The sequence below is a fragment of the Lactuca virosa genome, chromosome 9, assembly GCF_052849685.1.
Source record: "Lactuca virosa cultivar CGN04683 chromosome 9, Lactuca_virosa_CGN04683_v6, whole genome shotgun sequence".
In the NCBI taxonomy this organism is placed as follows: domain Eukaryota; kingdom Viridiplantae; phylum Streptophyta; class Magnoliopsida; order Asterales; family Asteraceae; genus Lactuca; species Lactuca virosa.
In genome coordinates this window covers 166,689,098-166,707,571 of record NC_136434.1, presented here as the reverse complement: position 1 = coordinate 166,707,571, position 18,474 = coordinate 166,689,098, and the positions used below count along the sequence as shown (strand labels likewise).

Below are 18,474 nucleotides of genomic sequence, written 5' to 3'. Positions count from 1 at the left end.
TCTTTCGCAGCCACATACCTTTCTAGTTCAGTGTATTTCAACTTCAAACGAGAAGCTTTTTGCATACAACAATGGTGTTAGAAACCCTTTTCAAAACCCTTCTTATTCCCGAGATCAACTACATGGAAACCCTTTTGATGCATACGTTTCTTCTAAAAGGTGATGTTTGGATTGTACGAACGCATTTTGGAAAAGATCAAGTAGTATAGGGGAGTGGTGACCGGCTAAGGAGCTTAACTTGTTGTTAACCGGCTGTTGATAATATTTTGAAACGTCATCTCAAATATTTAGGCTAATTAAAAACAAAAAATCCACTTGGAGCTAATTTAAAATCCAAATGTAAAACTTGTGGCTTTTGTGGTAATAAAACAATAACTTTTTATAACTCTGAATACATATTTTTTAAATTCGTAATACCACTTTTTGAAGCATCTTATGGCTCATAACTTTTAAATTCTCTTTCTCGTTTTTTGATACGATTCACAGAAGACGCCTCCATCACAGTTTCTTCTCCGTCTCCCATCTTCTTCTCTCTAGCCACCGCCGCCAGCTCGCCGATCTCCGGCGCCACCCCTTCTCGACTCAGCTCTCCGATCTCCGATCTCTGATCTCCACCGCCGCCAACTCTCAGATCAGGTAATGAATTTCTTTTTTCTGGCTATCATCTTCTCTGTCTATTTCTATAAATCTCCATATCTCCATGTCTATACTGATTATTTTAATTTTCTGGTTATTCTGATGGTTTGCAATGCCAAAGATTTCCTTTTCTGATTATCTTCTTCACTATCTATTGCCATCTGCTCACACGAATTTCTGCCAAATGTTTGCAATGGCAAAGATTTTGGTTAATATTTTGTGTCTCAAACCTCCGATATGCTAGACGAATCTGCCACCTGAAATTTGCAATGGCAAATTTTTGTGAATGGCTTATTCTTTTTCTGCCAAATTTTTGCAATGCCAAAGATTACTTTGGTGTCTCATACCTGGCACTCAAATTGGAATGTCACAAAGGAATGTGTTAAGCCCTTAAAACTTTTGTGTCTAATCCGTGAATTATCTGATCTGTCAATTGTTTGCAATGCCATAAATACTAAATATGTAAGCATGACCTTTTTGATCAATTTACATATATAAGCTAATCCAAACACTTTTTTAAAAACTCATTTTTATTACCAATAAACTAATAGACACTTTTTATCAAAAATTGATATGCATATGGTAGTTTCAACAAATTTTCAGATCCTTGTACCCATGTAACCTTTGATTTATGTTCCAAATTCATGATGTTTTGGATGTTTTACTCTTTGGACTATGTAGGTTTTCTACAGAGATAAAAGAAGTAATTAGCGTCTATAGACATGGATCCTGATTCAGTTAAATCGACTCTGCAAACTCTAGCATTTGGAAATGTAATGGCTGCAGCTGCTCGTGATTATCAGAAGGTATTTCTATATCTATACTATCAAGTGTGTATGTCATGATTCATGAAGTTCAAATTCGCTTATGATGTTAATTTTACTTTTTTTTTGCTTCAAACACTAGATTCATTGTAGGGTTTGTAAACTGAGATTCAGATATGCTTATCAGATTCCAATTGCAGCAGTTTCTTTTTTCCAGTAGTTTAATGTAGTAATAAATTTTATGTTTAACCCAAAAGATCATTATTTTGAAGTTAAAAACTAGTAAAACTAATACTTAAAATGTCATATTTATGTTTGGACTCTTTATGTAAAGGGAGTGCTTAATATATTCAAGGTTTGTATTGAATTTTAGAAGCAGTGAGTATTTTGCTCATTCACATTGATGAATGAAAGTGTAAAAATAGAAAAATGCCTTGTACCCTTTTTGATAGTGACAACTGATGAAGGACGAGTGATTTTAGTGAATATTTTGCTCCTTCACATTGATCAATAGAACTCAATTATATATTTTAATTCTTATAGGAAGTTGCAGCTTATGAAAAGGCACAAACATCATCGTCTGTTAATGAGGAGGTTGATCTAGATGATTTGATGGATGTAAGTTGCAAATGCATGTTTATTGTATAATATATGTTTCTTAATCAAATTCTTCATTTTTATTCAACTTTTATGGAACTGTATGTATATCAGGATCCTGAGCTGGAAAAGCTGCATGCAGATAGGATTGCAGCTCTTAAGGTTGTAATTTGATTATTATAATGCAAACACAAAAGTTTCTTTAAGCCTCTAACCTTTCATATGCTTTTTTTGTTGGAAAAGAGAGAAGCTGAAAAGAGACAATCATTAACGAAAAAAGGGCATGGAGAGTATAGGGAGATAACTGAAGGAGACTTTTTGGGTGAGGTCACTTCCAGTGAAAAGGTCATTTGCCATTTCTACCATCGGGAGTTCTATCGCTGCAAGTAAGTTTTTTATTTTTTATTTATTTATTTTTCAAATTTGTATACCCTTTTAAAGACTCTTTCTATTTGAGTCAAATAAATGAGGGGAAGTTTGTAAAAAGTTAGGATTTAATGGGCAAAACCTTATTTCCTGTACTTTTGGTAATTTGGCATCAAGTAGCTCTTTCTGCATTAAGGCCCCGTTTGATACGCGTCTGACCGAGTCAAGTCAGACGTTTTTGGCTGACTCGGTCAGCAAAATCTGTTTGATAATCCAACTTTGGCCATCTGACTCGGTAAGAAATGTTTGACCGAGAAAGGAGTTGGGAGGAGGCTGACCGAGAAAGAAAGCAAGAGTTTCCAATAATACCATTGCCCTTGGATAAAAATTCAAATCTCAACAAGTGAAATGGGAGGTTACAGTATTTGAACTCGGGTCTCCCCTATACAAACAATAGCGTTTACCACCAAGCTAGAGGGTTTTTTGTGTTTTAACCTTTAAAATAGTATATTTAATATCTATTATGCTGGAAGTTTTTGTATACATTATTATTAATATTATTATTATTATTATTATTATTATTATTAATATTATTATTATTATTATTATTATTATTATTATAAAGAGCACGAGGATAAAATGGTCATTTTGCATCAGTCAGCACATTCAGTCAGATGTACAATCAAACAGCATGGTTTCTTACTCAGTCAGAATTTATTACTCAGACAGACCTTTCCCAATCAGCACTTTCTCAGTCAGCAACTATCAAACGGCCCCTAAGTAAAAAAGAAGCATCCATATATAGATTACCAGACTAAGGGCATTTTTGTTTCCATCAAGTCCTGTATGGATAAAGTGGTTGAATGGGTAATGATGTCTGTATGTTGTGTTGTATACGCAAAAAACATTTTTTTATTGAGTAAATGACCATTTTGCCCTTATAAGATTCCAACAAACAATTTTCACCATATCAATCACTTCTAACAGTTGAACAAATACAAACACCAATTTATCAATAGTTCAACAAAAACTTACAATTACAGTATCAATTCACAGAACCTAAACTGAAGCACAAACATATATTTTTTAAAGTACAATGTTGTAATAGAAAGAAACAAAAGTAGGATGCTATAATAAACAAATTAATGGAATAACATTGCTATTTCTTGCATTTAACCCTTTTATATATCAAATTTATGAAGCAACAAAAGATCTTGTTCTTGTATTGGTTCTGTTTTAGACTTGTATATTCACAAACATATATAAATGCATCATGACATCCACATGTCATTGACTTATGTGGTTAAATATTTCTTTCAGTGGTTAAACAAAAATAAAAAATCAAATGGTTGTGGTTTTTATGGAATTTGGCCTTAAAAAAATTAAAACTTCCAACTTTATGGCTACTTTCTTGATATTGACATGTTGATATATATATATATATATATATATATATATATATATATATATCTGTTATTATAGGATAATGGACAAGCATTTGAAGTCTCTTGCAACAAGTCATCTTGATGCCAAATTTGTTAAGCTAGATGCAGAGGTCTTTTTCCTCACTCTTGTATTATCATTATTAACATCAATGTTATATATATATTTTTAACATTTTTAAATATCACATACAGAATGCCCCGTTCTTTGTGACAAAACTAGGAATCAAGACATTGCCATGTGTCATATTGTTCAGGTCAGATACATGATACATCTTCATCACAGTTTTGTTGCTAGCTGATATGCTTATCCTTTTCTATATTATATTTTGTGGGATTAAAAATTCAACTGAACTTTTTTTTCTCAGAAAAGGAATTGCAGGAGATAGGATCGTTGGGTTTCAAGATCTTGGAGGAAAAGACGATTTCAGCACAAGAAAGTTAGAAGCTTTATTGATCAAGAAAGGTAACATTTTTTCTTTCTTTTCTAAAAGTTGCTATACTTTTAGAAAAATATAAAAAGGGTTAAATACAAGAAATAGCATTGCACCCATTGATTTGTTAACTTAAATATAGCACCCTACTTTCATTTTGAGAAATCTTCCCAATTATTGCAAATGGTTCTAATACAAAACAATATCGAAAGTGGAATGCTATAGTACACAAATAAATGAAGAAAATGAAAGAAGGATGCTATATAATAATAATTCAAAAAAATAAATAAATGAAAGTAGGTTGGTGTTTTGATATTGATGATGATGGTTATGTGTTATGTGTGGTGTAGGTATAATTGAGGAGAAGAAAAAAGATGAGGATGAAGAAGCTGAATATGACGAAAGTAGACGGAGGACAGTCAGATACTCTGGAATTCATGATTCCGACTCTGAATGATAAAAAAGAGAAACTTCTCAAAAATAGTAATTCCATTTCCAAATCCTATCTATTAAATTTTTGCAAATTATAAGTATGGTGTGTTTACATATAAATAGTCACTATCTAGTTCATCATCAAAATGTAGGTATTTCTGTCGGGGTTGTGTATTAGCTCTGTGAAGTTTTGTAGTTGAAATTCATATGCATGAATTCCTTGAGAGTTATCAGTTTTAGTAGTGTTAGAAGTGGGTTCTTCTTGTGATGTAATTCCAGTTTTGCCTTGGGAATTACTTGTAACTTTAATCTTTGGAATCAGTTAAAGATTCTAGATCTATAAAAAGTTTTAATGCTTTAAATCTTGTTGACTTTTTATTCAACTCCTTTGTTTTCTCTTTAACCTAGTATATTGATGGGGGCCTCACCTTTCGGATATCCGAATCTGGATAGAATTCCACAGGATCTCTCATGACTACAATGAACAAAGGCAATCCCTAGCTCCCATTACATTGGATATAAACAAATAACACGATCCTCATGACATCTTCCATGCACCTCCTGTATAACTTTTTTTTCTTTTTGGAACAACTAACACATACACCCTATAAATCCTACTCTTAAACTATTTATTTTGTCCACAATGGAACTTGAACTCTCAACCCCTTGGAGGAGGAACACTTTGATACCACTAGACCAAAGGCTCTTTGGTGACAAAGGGAGTCTAAATAGCAGAATGAATACACATAACACTCTAAACTTAATCTCGTAATACATGATCCCCTTATCTTAACTTAGGTGTCGGAGTGTATTAGCAGGAGTATCAAGATAATGCTCATGACCTTCTTTGTCGACCATCTAAGGTTCTACGATCATTCTCAGCTAGGAGAGGCCATGCAAACCCCCTAACGAAGACTAACGTAGCAACATTGGCACCATTCATAATCCTTAATCCTTAATGAACAAAAAGAACACAACCATGGCAGACAATACCAATACAAGCACACCTCTAAGATACACACCTTTCAATCTGATGCACATGATGCCCGTTTTCCTTTAAACAACAATCGCCTCACAAACAACTCCGATCCGGGCGACCACATTAAAAACTATAAATGGACAATGGAAGTATAATACTTGGACGAAAAATAATGGTGCATCTTCTTCCCAACAACACTATTCGGACCAACTAGGCTATGGTTCAAACTTCAAAAGGCTAACAAGGGAAAATATAAGGGATTTTAACTAGCTTAAAAAACAAAGAAAATACACCTCAACTGCGCAAGCCAATCTTAGGGTGTACGAAAATGGAAGATGAAACACTTAAGGAATATGTTAACAAGTTCAACAAAACGCACTAGAAAGAACGAATAGCATGATTATCGCAACCTTTACTTATGGCCTTTGGTCTCGAAAAGCTAGTTGAAAAACCATTCCGAGAAAGGATCTAACGGACAAAGCGTACAAATTCTTGAAACAAGAAGAAGAAAAAACGGAAAAAAAGTTAAGATAGACATAAGAGAGTAAATTCACATTTCCATCCAAGGAAACATAAACCAACATACACACACAACAATCAAGGGGGACAATACCAACACCCATACATAGGGCTGTAAACGAACTGAACGTTCAACGAACTGTTCGTGAACCGTTCGGCGGGAAGTTCGTTTATTTAATAAACGAACGAACATGAACACAAATTCTCGTTCGTTTAGTTAAACGAACGAACATGAACAATGGTCTCGTTCGTTCAATTATGTTCGTGAACGTTCGTTTATGTTCCTCGTTTACGTTTGTTCATGTTCGTTCATATAAGTTCCTTTTATCTTCATATATGTTTAATTGTGTTTGATCACATTACTATATTATATATTCATTTATGTTCATATATGTTTGTTTATCTTCGTTTGTTTATGTTCGTTTGTTTACGTTCGTTTAGCATGTTCACGAACATAAACGAACGAATATGAACAATGTAATTTGTTAAACGAATGAACATGAACAAGAAAACTCGTTCGTTTAACCGTTCGTGTTCGTTCATTAGTTCGGTTAACTTAAACGAACGAACATGAACAAGCCCCATTCGTGTTCGTTTGGTTCGTTTACAGCACTGCCCATACAAATAAAATCCCAAGTTACATAAACCACAAAGCCAATGATACCATCCTTCAAATAAAGCAATGCGAACAAACATACATAGACTCACTAGCAAATCCTAAGAAAGCTAGTTGACGCTATGAAAAATTCTCTCTATGCGACAAGTATTGCAAGTTCCATGGCACCACCGGACACGACACCATAGCATGGACCATGCTCAAAAGGGAACTAGACCAAAAGATCCGGTTGGGGCAACTGCAACCGAACGACATAATTTGGAGGTTGTAAATCAATTGATGGCTGCAAATCAAATATCAAGCGGTTATCGCTCCCCCGAAGACCAGAAAAAAAAAACATAATGAAAGGATAAATTTTTATGTTACAAAGAAACAAGTAAATTTCAAGAACACATGAAGTTGGTGGACATGGTGGTGGTGAACGATGATGATGGTTGAGCCGGTGACTTTTTTTTGGAAATGGGGAGAAGAAAGGTAAAGTGACAATAAAATACGGAGGATGGTCTTCACTCTTCGGTATAAAATATGTTTTAAAAAGATACATTTAAAATATTGGTTGGTTTAAAGAAAAGTCACATCATCAATTACCTGATAGCACAAATTTTGGTCCATTTTTAACAGGTGAATTTGAATCTGTGCCCTTAGACCAACTCCAACCAACCTCTAAAACACAATTATAAAGGCCAATAAAATGGTGTTTTCATTCCAATCAACCTTTAAAAAACACCATTTTAGTGTTTGGGGTAACTTTACACACCAAATATGAAGGCCAAACTACTTGGCCTCTAAAAATAACAACTTTAGTGATTGGTTGGAATGCAAACACTATTTTAGTGTTAACAAATCACCAATTTAGTGATTTATGGTTGGAATTGCTCCTAGACTACAAAATGAAAACATTAAAAACCTTTTAAAACAATATACTAGATAAAATAGTAAAATACAAAAGTTTGTTGTACCCAGGACGTAAAACAGAAAAACATAAAGTTTCGTTCTCCATTTGTAAAAATAAACTTTTCGGGTCTCTATAAAAAAAGAAAAAGTCCCGGTTTGTTCCGTGGCATCCAAAACCCTAACAACAAACGATTTCAATATCCAGTGAAATTAAAGATTAGGAGTTGAGTTGATTGAAGACGATGTCCTACGACGACGTGGAGATCGAAGACATGGAATGGAACGAGGAGCTTAAGGCATTCACGTATCCGTGTCCTTGTGGAGACTTGTTTCAGATCACAAAAGAGGACTTGAAGATCGGTGAAGAAATCGCTCGGTGCCCTAGTTGCTCTCTTTACATCACCGTCATATACAACATGGAAGACTTCACCAATCAGAAATCTAAAACGAATATCGAACCGGCGAAGCAACAACCTGTAGCTGTCGCTTGAAGAAAATTCAGGTCATCAATTTTGTTTTCCTCTATCATATCATATCAATTTGAATTTTGATCGAGTATTGTTTGTATGTTAAGCTTGGGTTACAATCATTATTAATTGGTGTTTTGTTTGAATTTGGGCGTTTGTAATTCTTATGATTTTTATCGAGTTAGCTGTAAGCTTTGCTAGTTATAGACAACTCAACTGCTGATGGCAACAAGTTTTGATGAAGCTGGGTACATCAATCAGACCCGGATATGATTTTCTGTTTGTTGTATCTTTCTAATTAAAGAATGTTGATATTTTGAAGCCAATAGATTCTATAGACATGCATTAACGCAATCCAATAATATGATTACCATCAATTGGATTGTCAGGTGTTCATAGTTGCTTAATTAAATTTCTTTGTGTATGAGAGAATAATTGCATACAATATGAGACTGATTATATGAACAGGTCATTAACATTTAGAGATTTTAGATGACAAGTTCACCACTTTATATGATCAAATAATGTCGAGATGCTAAAAGTATGTTAGAATGAATGAATGGTTTGTATACAAGATGCTAAAAAACTGTATACAAACCATTCAATCATTCTACCATATGTACACACATAGCAACTTGGTTTTGGTTTTTTTATTTCACAGTATTTCTAGTTTTATATCAAAGGTTATTTGGTTTTTCAAAAGTTATAAAAGTTGAAAACTGCATTTAAACCACACAAACAGCCTACACAAACTGCATTTATATCAAAGGTTATTTGGACCAAACATTTTTCAAAAGTATATTTTTTTCAGTTAATTTCAAAATGGTTTGTTTCACCGTTTTTTGAACTAAATCATATTTTTGTGCCTTTGGTGTGTAATCTACTTCATCTGTGCTAGCTTTCTTAGAATTGTTTGCTACATTTTATTAAAAAAACAAAGTTTTTCAAAATATTAAACTTGTTCTTCAGATTCCAAATATATGTTTGAAAATTTGGAATGTTTTTTTGTACATCTGAAAAACTAAACCCAAAATGTACTTTTTTGGTCTAGTAAATGTATTTCTAAACATAAAGTTAAGGTCGTGGTAATCATGTTTGCAAATGGTGTCTCGAGAAACAGATAACAAGCTTTTAGCCTTCTACAACAAAACTGATTATATATATAAAATATTGATACATTTAAGCTCAATAGCACTTTAACCATTTTGCACTTGTGGCATGTTTATGGCACCTGTAAAACTTTAGATCCTTTAACACCCCAAAATTCAGCACCATAATCAAGTGAAGAGCTCAAGAAAACATTTGATTTCAAAAAGAGCAATCAACTCTGCATCTAATCATCATCTTCACCTTCATTATCATCATCATCATCAGACTTATAATCAGAATCACCATCACCACCATCATGATCATTGATGTTTTTCACACTGGATACATTTCCCCCATCATCAACCTCATCATCTTCTTCATCTGAAGTTTTGAGATCTTCCATGTCCTCTTGCTTTCCATTAGGGCCTCGAGTGTGAATCAGATAATGAGCCACTGACTTGAAACCAAGGCGCAACACCTGAAATTAAAAAAATCAAAAAATATGCGTATCTTTCTTTTTATTCCAAAAATACCCATAATTTCCTTTTTATTCAAATCTTGGTGTGTTTTTACTTCCATAACTTTCTTTCTCTTCAAACTTACTTCCAAGATTAAATGCTTCTTTCAACACAACACTCATTTATATTTATAACAAGCCTATTGATTTGCTTAAAGCTCATAAACTACTAAATAACCCTATGAGTAAAAAACTTTAAAAAATACAGATTTAGGGTTTTAATTCTATGAAGAAAAGTGGTATAATAAAGTTAATGAAGGAGGCTAACCTTCCTGTAAAGATTTCCAGTAGGTTCCCATCCTTTTACCCTGCGACATCGACTGCAGTTGCATATATCTCTACACACAGGACAAACCCACTCTGGGTTCTCTTTTGCTTCTAGAACATTCTCTCCATATCTGCACAAAACCCCTAATTCTAACTCATTAACAGAAAGAAAAGTGAAAAAAATAGACCAAGTATGAAGAAAATGTCACTTAACCTCATGAACAAGCAATCACCACAAAACTGCCCTTGTACAATATTACACTTGCAGCATTTAGTACGATGACCTGTAGTTTTCTGCCTGTAATACATCAACTATTTACCATTTTCACTAATGACCTCATATTAGTGTCGCAAAGAGTAGAGATTTTTAGAGTTCATGACAAAATTTTAGAGAACATATTGCTTTCTGATAACAATGTGATAGCACAAATTGCAGTTTGGCACCATTTAAATAAGAAAATGAAGGAGTTGAATGATACAAAACCTGCATTGATGGCAGCTCTTTCCTGCATAAGCATCATACATACGATTCCCCTCATCGTCATACCCATCCACACAAAGCGTCCAAGTTTCTTTGTGATCACCCAAAGCCTTTTCATGTTCTTCAGTGTAAACCTCAGGTTGTGAACCTTCCTTTATTTCAATTTTGACGTCCTTGATGACTTTTTCGTTGGAATTTGGAACACGCATCTCTGAATAATCAACAGTGGGCAAGGTCTGTATCCTATTACATTAGGAAAGTTTAAGAAGAAATAAGATCGAATTGGTTAAAGGGAAACCACGCTAATCAAAACTAAACACTGAGTTGAACAGATCTGATAGTTTTACAATGAATGAGATCGTTATTTGCAGAATAAAACTCTAATCGGAAAACAGAAACGGTATACATGTTGTAGAGATTGTTAGTTGCATAGAATCAAAATGTACCAAAAGTTTAAAACCCTTTCGCACTTCAAAAATGGAGTTATGGAGTATTTGATTTTAAGATCATATTTCCATTCGAGATCTTCGGATAGAAAAATACCTAGAAGAGCGTCTCTGAGACGTAGGCGACGGAGGCAAGCGTTTCGGAGGACGGATGGTTTTCGGTTTAGGAGGAGGTTTGAGATTACGAGAGAGCTCCAGGATGCCGAGTTTCTGCATCCTTTCAAGATTCGCTTTGATTCTTTGCTCTCGAGACAGCTCGTAATCTGCAACTCCGCCTCCATCGTTCTCCTTTTCTGGTTCGATTCCGCCATTTCCATGTCTTCTCTTCTTCTTGCTCACCATTTTCGGCTGATGTCCCTCGGCTCCCGCAGTACCCCGCTTTTGGAGGACTATGTTTTCCCGCCCTGTTGAAAGGAAGTCTCCAACTGGGCATTTGGGTGGGAAATACTAATGTCTAGGGTTTTGAGTCCACGTGTCTCATATGATTGCTTCCTTTATTAAATTGACTGTACGCTTAAATTGGGAAAATTACTTTTGTATGCTAATAAGTAATAACCTCCCGTAGTTATCTATGACGCCATTTTGAATGCAATCCCAAGATATTGTGTAATGCATGAATATGTGTTAAACGTGTAGATAAAATGATGCAAAAGGGGTTTTAAAACATGGTCAAAATATGCGTGAAACAGAACCTCACAAAGACGAGTCAATAAAGTAATATAATGTGAACTTAATGGACAAAAATAGTTACAAAAAGAGTATTAACTTCAACGGCTTAGTTACAAAAAAACAAACAAGTAAAAAACAAACTTCGAAATAAAATTACGAATCTATTCAAAATCTCATCTCAAACATATATATGAGAGAATACCAACCTCTTGTTTTCCAACTGTCCTTTTATTTGCTTGGACAAAATCTGCCGACAATCAAGCAATGTCTCTCGAAATAAACTCGCATCATGTTTCAAAACTTTCACAATCTTTACATTCAATGGTGTTGGAGAAGATTTGTTACTAAAGATAGCTTCCATAACACCCTCCATTCTTCCTTGCATGGAGTTCCTATAACCAAACCTTTGGCCAAAAACCAAAGTTTACCCAAAAACCTCCAAATATGAAACCCATATGTTGCTTTCTTTTCCTCTCCATCTTCATCTTCATCTTCTCATCTCCATCATCATCAATCCCATTAAACAACGCCTTCACCGCTGCAATCACCCGCCGCCACCTGAGCGATACTCCCAAAGAAATAGATCCGCCACCGGATGATGATCTAACTTGTGAGATTGAGACTGATGCCCGTTTGAATTTCCCTAATCCCAGGCTTAAAAAAGCTTACTGCGTCCTTCAACAATGGAAGAAGGTAATCTATTCCGACCCGGAAAACATGTTGAGTAACTGGGAAGGTGCAGATGTTTGTTCTTATAAAGGTGTGTTTTGTGAAAAAGCTCTCGATGATCCAAATGTAGTTACAGTCGCCGGAATCGATCTTAACCATTGCGACATCGCCGGCCAACTTATTTGTCTTCTTGGGCTGTTAACCGATCTTGCTATCTTCCATATAAATTCGAACAGGTTTTGTGGGACTATTCCGACGAGCTTTTCCAGGCTTACGATCTTACACGAGTTTGACATTAGCAACAACAGATTCGTGGGTCCGTTTCCTAATGTTGTTCTTGAAATGCCGAAACTGAAGTATCTTGATATTAGATTTAATGATTTCGAAGGCGGGTTACCTCCTGAACTCTTCGATAAAGATCTCGACGCCATTTTCTTGAACGATAATCGATTCACGTCAACAATCCCGGAAAACATCGGAAATTCTAACGCTTCTGTGATCGTATTTGCGGATAATGATTTCAAAGGTTGCATTCCGAAGAGCATTGGTCGGATGACTAGTTTGGATGAAGTTATCTTCGCGAATAATGAGCTTTCTGGATGTGTACCTGAGGAATTAACGATGCTTGAAAACATTAAAGTGTTGGATTTGAGTAATAATAACTTTGTAGGAACACTTCCGAATGGTTTTGAAAGATTGAAGAATGCTGAAAGTATTGATATCGGACGTAATGAGTTGATCGGAAAGGTGGTGGAAAGTGTTTGTACGTTGCCGAAACTGATGAATTTTACGTTTTCTAAGAACTTCTTTGATGGGCTTGAACCGAAATGTGAAAAACCGATGAAAGCTGAGCTTGTTTTGGATGATCGAGAGAATTGTTTGCAGAAGAAACCGAATCAGAAAACTGAGCAGAAGTGTTCGCCGGTGGTGAATCATCCGATTGATTGTAAATCTTTAGGGTGTAAAAAGCCATCAAGAACAAGCGATGAGGAGTCTAAAAAAAGGAAACCACGACGCCGGTCACCGCCACCGCCACCGCCACCACCGGTTCAATCTCCTCCTCCTCCACCAGTTCAATCCCCACCGCCACCTGTATTCTCTCCACCACCTCCAGTGCCTTCTCCCCCTCCACCAACACCATCCCCGCCACCACCGTCTCCACCACCTCCAGTCTTGTCCCCACCCCCACCACCACCGCCTGTCCCATCTCCTCCCCCACCAAGCTTCAACGACGTTGATATTCCAGAATATATTGGTTCACGTTACCCATCACCACCACCACCGGTGGACCCCGGATATTAGAGGCTAGATCACATTAGAGGTTAATTTTGTACATGTTTACCAACATTGTTAGTAAAAGAAGAACCATGTGTACACTAACTTTGGTTAAGACTTAAGATACATACTAACTAGAAGTTAAAGGAATTGATCATATGGCTACCTGTGTTTTCGTTCTTTTTGTAAGAGACAAAAAAGACATGGTTTGGCCATTGACAGATATCCACAAGAATATGAACAAGTTGTATTCACTTGTTATTTTTTTAATTGTTTCACTAATCAGATTCAGTGTTAAATTTCTAGAGTTGTAACATTTATTTACACAATCCGTAGTGGTTATTGAGGAGATGCATATAACATCTCTAATTTGGACATTGGACAAAGAACACTTTACAATTTACATCATATAGCAAAGATATAAACCTTTTCAATTATAAACTTATCTTCATTATCCCTGAGATACATCCCTCAGTTGACTTGACCTTAGACTTTAGACTGGCTTCGTGGTAGTTCAAATGGTATGGCTTTACCATTTTTATAATGATTAATCCATTTAATCTAAAAAATTATATTAAATAACAAAATATAAAGAAAACACTTGTATTTTTGTAAAGTTTAGTATTACAATAAGATAAAAACTAGACAAAATTTCAAAATCGGTCCTTGTATTTTGTGATTTTGTTTTTTCGGATTGAGACTAGAAACTTTTCAACTTGTGGATTTGATCGTAGGACTTAATAGCCGTTTGTTTTGGCTGATAGATCACACCACGTGCCCTTCACATGAGGGTATATTTGTCTTTTCGTTTGTCATTTCTTCTTAGTTTACTATAACAAAAAAAAATCAGGACCAAATTTTGTAATTTTTTGTACATACTAATACATAGATATTTTCCACACTATTTGTCAAACAAAGTTCATAAATTCCCAAAATACCCCTAGTTCAAACTTGGTCAAAATCAGGTAAAAGTCAAAATTCCCAAAAAGTCAACCGAGTCAACCCAGCTGAGTACGCCCAACATACACGATGATTAACCAGGCACGGGCCTGTTGACCACGTACGCGCATCGTACGTAGCTGGCTGCCAACCCAACTCATTAAGAGCTTAATCCTTAAGCCCTTAAGTCCATTTTCCAAATCCAAGTCCAAAATGATGTATTTGACCATAAAGTTTCCAACTTTATGGTCTTGCATGGCTATTAAGTGCCCATCACCAAAGATCCTAACCTCTTAATCCATTAAGTCCATGAGAAGAAACTAGTGTCCAATATTATATTTTTATGACTCAAGAGGCTCTAAAACCTCTAAAAGGACAACTTATTGAGTCAAGAACATGCTATGTTCAAGAATCACCATTTTTGGGACAAAAAGTGTCTTAAAGGAGGAAATGAATAGATCTACAAGATGGAGTGATCAATATGCAAACTTTATACCTCCTGGAGGTTGCTAACAAGAAGGAAATCCCAGATCCAAGATGCTTCCAAGCTCCAAGCTCTTCTCACTACTCTCTTCTTCTTCAAGAACACTTCTAAACACTCAAAAGGGCTCCAAAATACACTCTTTCACTTAGGGTTTTCTTGGGGTCGTTTCTCAAAGAGGGTGGCTGAAGAAGAAATGAGATATGAGTCTATAATGAGGTTTAAATATGAACCAAACCCTAAAAATTAGGGTTTGCATAATCCTCATGTACGCCCTACGTACGAGGTGTACGCCCGACGTATTAGGGCGCTCTAGTACGCCTATCGTACACAACGTACGCTCAACATACTACACAATGGACAAAATTACCATATTGCCACTATGGGCCATTTTGCAATCCTTTTTCAATCCCAATGGCCAAGCTGCAATATTATTCAAACATATGGTCAAAATTGGAAGTACTTCATCATTGGGATGTTACAACTTTATATAATACCAAAAGAGTACAATGTAATTAGTTAAGAAAATTCCATATAATACCATTATTTTTGTAACACCCCAAATTTTTCAAAACTTGTTCAAATGATATGGTTATAAAAACATTTGGGTATTAACTCCCATACAACATAAAACCGGTCCCACAAAAACAATTACAACTAAAACATTGTGTGTTACCATTAAGCATCATACAACCATAGCCAACAAATACGAATTACATCAATAACATTAAATAAGGAACTTAACAAGTTCCACTCCATTCTCTATCTCTTAATCTTCTAACTTCCATCTATCAATTTTCTCCTTAATTGCAACCTGGAATACATGGCATTAAAAAGAGATACATAAGACCAAAATGTCTCGTGAGCTACGTGGGTTTGTGACCCAAAACATTTATCACTTTTTCATCAAAAACATTTCATCTTTGCAAAGCATAGTTTAGACCATAAATCAGTTTCAATCCCTTTCAAGGAAACTCGTTTCGTAAGCATCATAAATATCATTTCATTTCATTTCATATCTTATCGTTTCTTTTCAAAAGACATATTTCCATATTCCATTTTACTTTATCATTAAGGGCTAATTCTGGTATTAAACCGTTGCCATTTTTATACTTAGGGTCTACGTCCAATAAATGAACCACTCCCAAGTCTAGACCAAGGTGGAAAGAACAAATCAATCCACCAAGACATCATTTCTATTACGACATCTATCTCGCGAAGGGGAGGCGTCGCCCCGATAGATTCCTTTAGTGCCTCTTACAAGGTATCATGGCCCAGACAGTTTTCATTTTATTACTTTCCAATTCATTTCATTACTTTCCATTCCTTTTCATTACTTTACATTTCTTGTCATTACTTTCCATGCTTTACACATTTCATACATTATTATCATAATACTCGTTTCAAAACATTTCAAACACATTATCAAAATATTTGTTCTTCTAAAACGTTCTTTGCTTTCAAAAACATTCTTTCCTTCAAGGCATTCTTTTTAAACATTCTTTCCAAAAGCATTTAACACTTTCACTTCAAAACGTTTCATATATCAAAACATTAATATTTCATTATTATAAAACTCATTTTGCCATGTACCCCAAAGTGGGGAAAATGCCAACACGTACTCACCTAGTTCTCCAATGTAGAATAACTAGTCATCTTCTAGTTCCTTTGCTTAGATCAACACTTTTCAAACACCACCTATATAACATTTATGAACATAAGTCATTAAAATGACCAAAATACCCCTCATGGATTTTTATCATTTAGATATCCCCCATAAGCTTATTTACTTCATATTAGCATATATATATATATATATATATATATATATATATATATATATATATATATATATATAGTTTGAGGGATATCAGAGGTCATTTACTAGGTTTTCCACGAAAAGAATACCTTTAACAGACTATTTGACACGCCCGTGTCATTTTGACATGCCCCCGTGTCAAAACTGCAGGTCGCCATTTTGTGCAGAATTTTGCTAAAAACTTTGTAACTTGTTCCCTATGCCTCCAATGGCTACCCAACTTTACCAAACGGTTATTAAGGACCAAATAAAGGTTATAAAATTCTCAAATACTCAATTAACCCTTACCCACATGATGACTTAATCATTAAGACCTTAATGCTTACAATCACTCAAATGAAAGAGTTAAGAGCTCAAGTTGATTAGGAACACTCTTTACCCAATATGACTCATTCCCACATCATTTAATAATCAATGGGTGTTGTAAAGTACATAAAACCAAAACCAATATCATTGTAGGTACCTCATGTAACTATGGAATCCTCAATTCCAATCCATGTTCCCAAATTACCCTTAGGTCAAAACAACGACTAGAGCTAGAAATTCACTATCATTCCTTCATGTTAATGTTTTAATAACATATCTGGAGTGTCAATTCATGTTCATGAATGTCAGTCACTTCTTAGATGTCAATCATTATGTGTTTATCAATAGATTTCCCAAAATGCCCTTATTACCAATAACTCCATTTATCAGTCTAGGAATCAAGTAACACCTTAGGTTTTGATTTCAAATCATTCCAAGAGTATCCATTCATAATTATGAACTTCCTTTACCCATCAATCTCTGAACTACAAGGACTCCATTGGTTTCATCATATTGTCCCCAAATCCATTTTAACCCTAACTTATACATGATTCTACCATCATTGATGTGTTTGAGCATTCCAATTGGATTCATTGTCATCAAACATCATCTAGGTCATAGAATCCATTCCAATTTAACATATGAACAAGAAATATCCAATTTAGATTTCTAGGGTTCATGGAGCTTTTACCCAATTCATCAAATACACCAATGGGATGATTGGATTGGGATTAGAACCATGGAAACCACTCAAGGGCGGTTAGAAACCAATACCCCATTCATTTTATCACATCAAATTCGACATTGGTTTTTATCCATTTAATAAAATCGATTTCTATGCTAAAAAGGGACGAGATTTTACCTTACAAGCCTTTGTTTCTTCCTTTCTTTGCTTGATTGCTTAATTCTTTATTTAAATCGATCATTAGATGGAAGGGATGAGTAAAAATAACCATTAGAAGCCTCTAAGATGAAGAAACGATCTACAGGAGAAATGAGGAGAAGGTTAATCTTATTCCCCATATTTTCACTTTTAATCCCTCTAGCTTATGTATTTTGTCGATTTTTACCATTACTCCATTTGTTTTCACGTTTGTCTAAAAGATTTACATAAAAAGTACTCCTCCATCCATTTTATAACTTTGGTAGTCCTTTCCACTAACTGAGTCAACCCTTTGGTCAACACACTTTGCCAATTTGGCGCTTTTGGCCCTTTAACTTTTAAAATGTTATTATTCTCATTTCTAACTTTCCAAACTCTATATCTATTAATGATATGATTATCCCATAATTATTTATTTAAATAATTCACCTATTATTTATTTATCCATATTAATTTAAGAACCCGGTCTTAAATTTTAGGATGTTAC

The 18,474-nt window shown here is 34.8% G+C and overlaps 3 protein-coding genes and 1 pseudogene across 3 annotated transcripts; 3 read left to right on the top strand and 1 right to left on the bottom strand.

The window, feature by feature from the left end:
- The first annotated feature begins 449 nt into the window (after positions 1-449).
- LOC145141316 (thioredoxin domain-containing protein PLP3B-like) lies at positions 450-5,033 on the top strand. The gene is made up of 9 exons (XM_079074604.1): positions 450-636; positions 1,318-1,442; positions 1,944-2,018; positions 2,112-2,159; positions 2,241-2,383; positions 3,846-3,918; positions 4,001-4,062; positions 4,174-4,271; positions 4,590-5,033. The coding sequence occupies exons 2-9, from the start codon at positions 1,359-1,361 to the stop codon at positions 4,694-4,696; spliced, it is 690 nt and encodes a 229-aa protein (XP_078930730.1). The 5' UTR covers positions 450-636; positions 1,318-1,358; the 3' UTR covers positions 4,697-5,033.
- Positions 5,034-7,830: 2,797 nt separating this feature from the next.
- Positions 7,831-8,472, top strand: LOC145136305 (diphthamide biosynthesis protein 3 pseudogene; annotated as a pseudogene).
- An 811-nt stretch (positions 8,473-9,283) lies between these two features.
- On the bottom strand, positions 9,284-11,397 carry LOC145141449 (uncharacterized). The gene is made up of 5 exons (XM_079074737.1): positions 11,044-11,397; positions 10,504-10,743; positions 10,234-10,317; positions 10,021-10,150; positions 9,284-9,713 (listed from the first exon to the last, which is right to left on the bottom strand). Exons 1-5 carry the CDS (start codon positions 11,286-11,288, stop codon positions 9,480-9,482), a joined length of 933 nt encoding a protein of 310 aa, XP_078930863.1. The 5' UTR covers positions 11,289-11,397; the 3' UTR covers positions 9,284-9,479.
- Positions 11,398-11,851: 454 nt separating this feature from the next.
- Positions 11,852-13,858, top strand: LOC145141332 (pollen-specific leucine-rich repeat extensin-like protein 1). Its single transcript, XM_079074620.1, has one exon. The coding sequence runs from the start codon at positions 12,060-12,062 to the stop codon at positions 13,584-13,586; it is 1,527 nt and encodes a 508-aa protein (XP_078930746.1). The 5' UTR covers positions 11,852-12,059; the 3' UTR covers positions 13,587-13,858.
- The last annotated feature ends 4,616 nt before the right edge of the window (positions 13,859-18,474 follow it).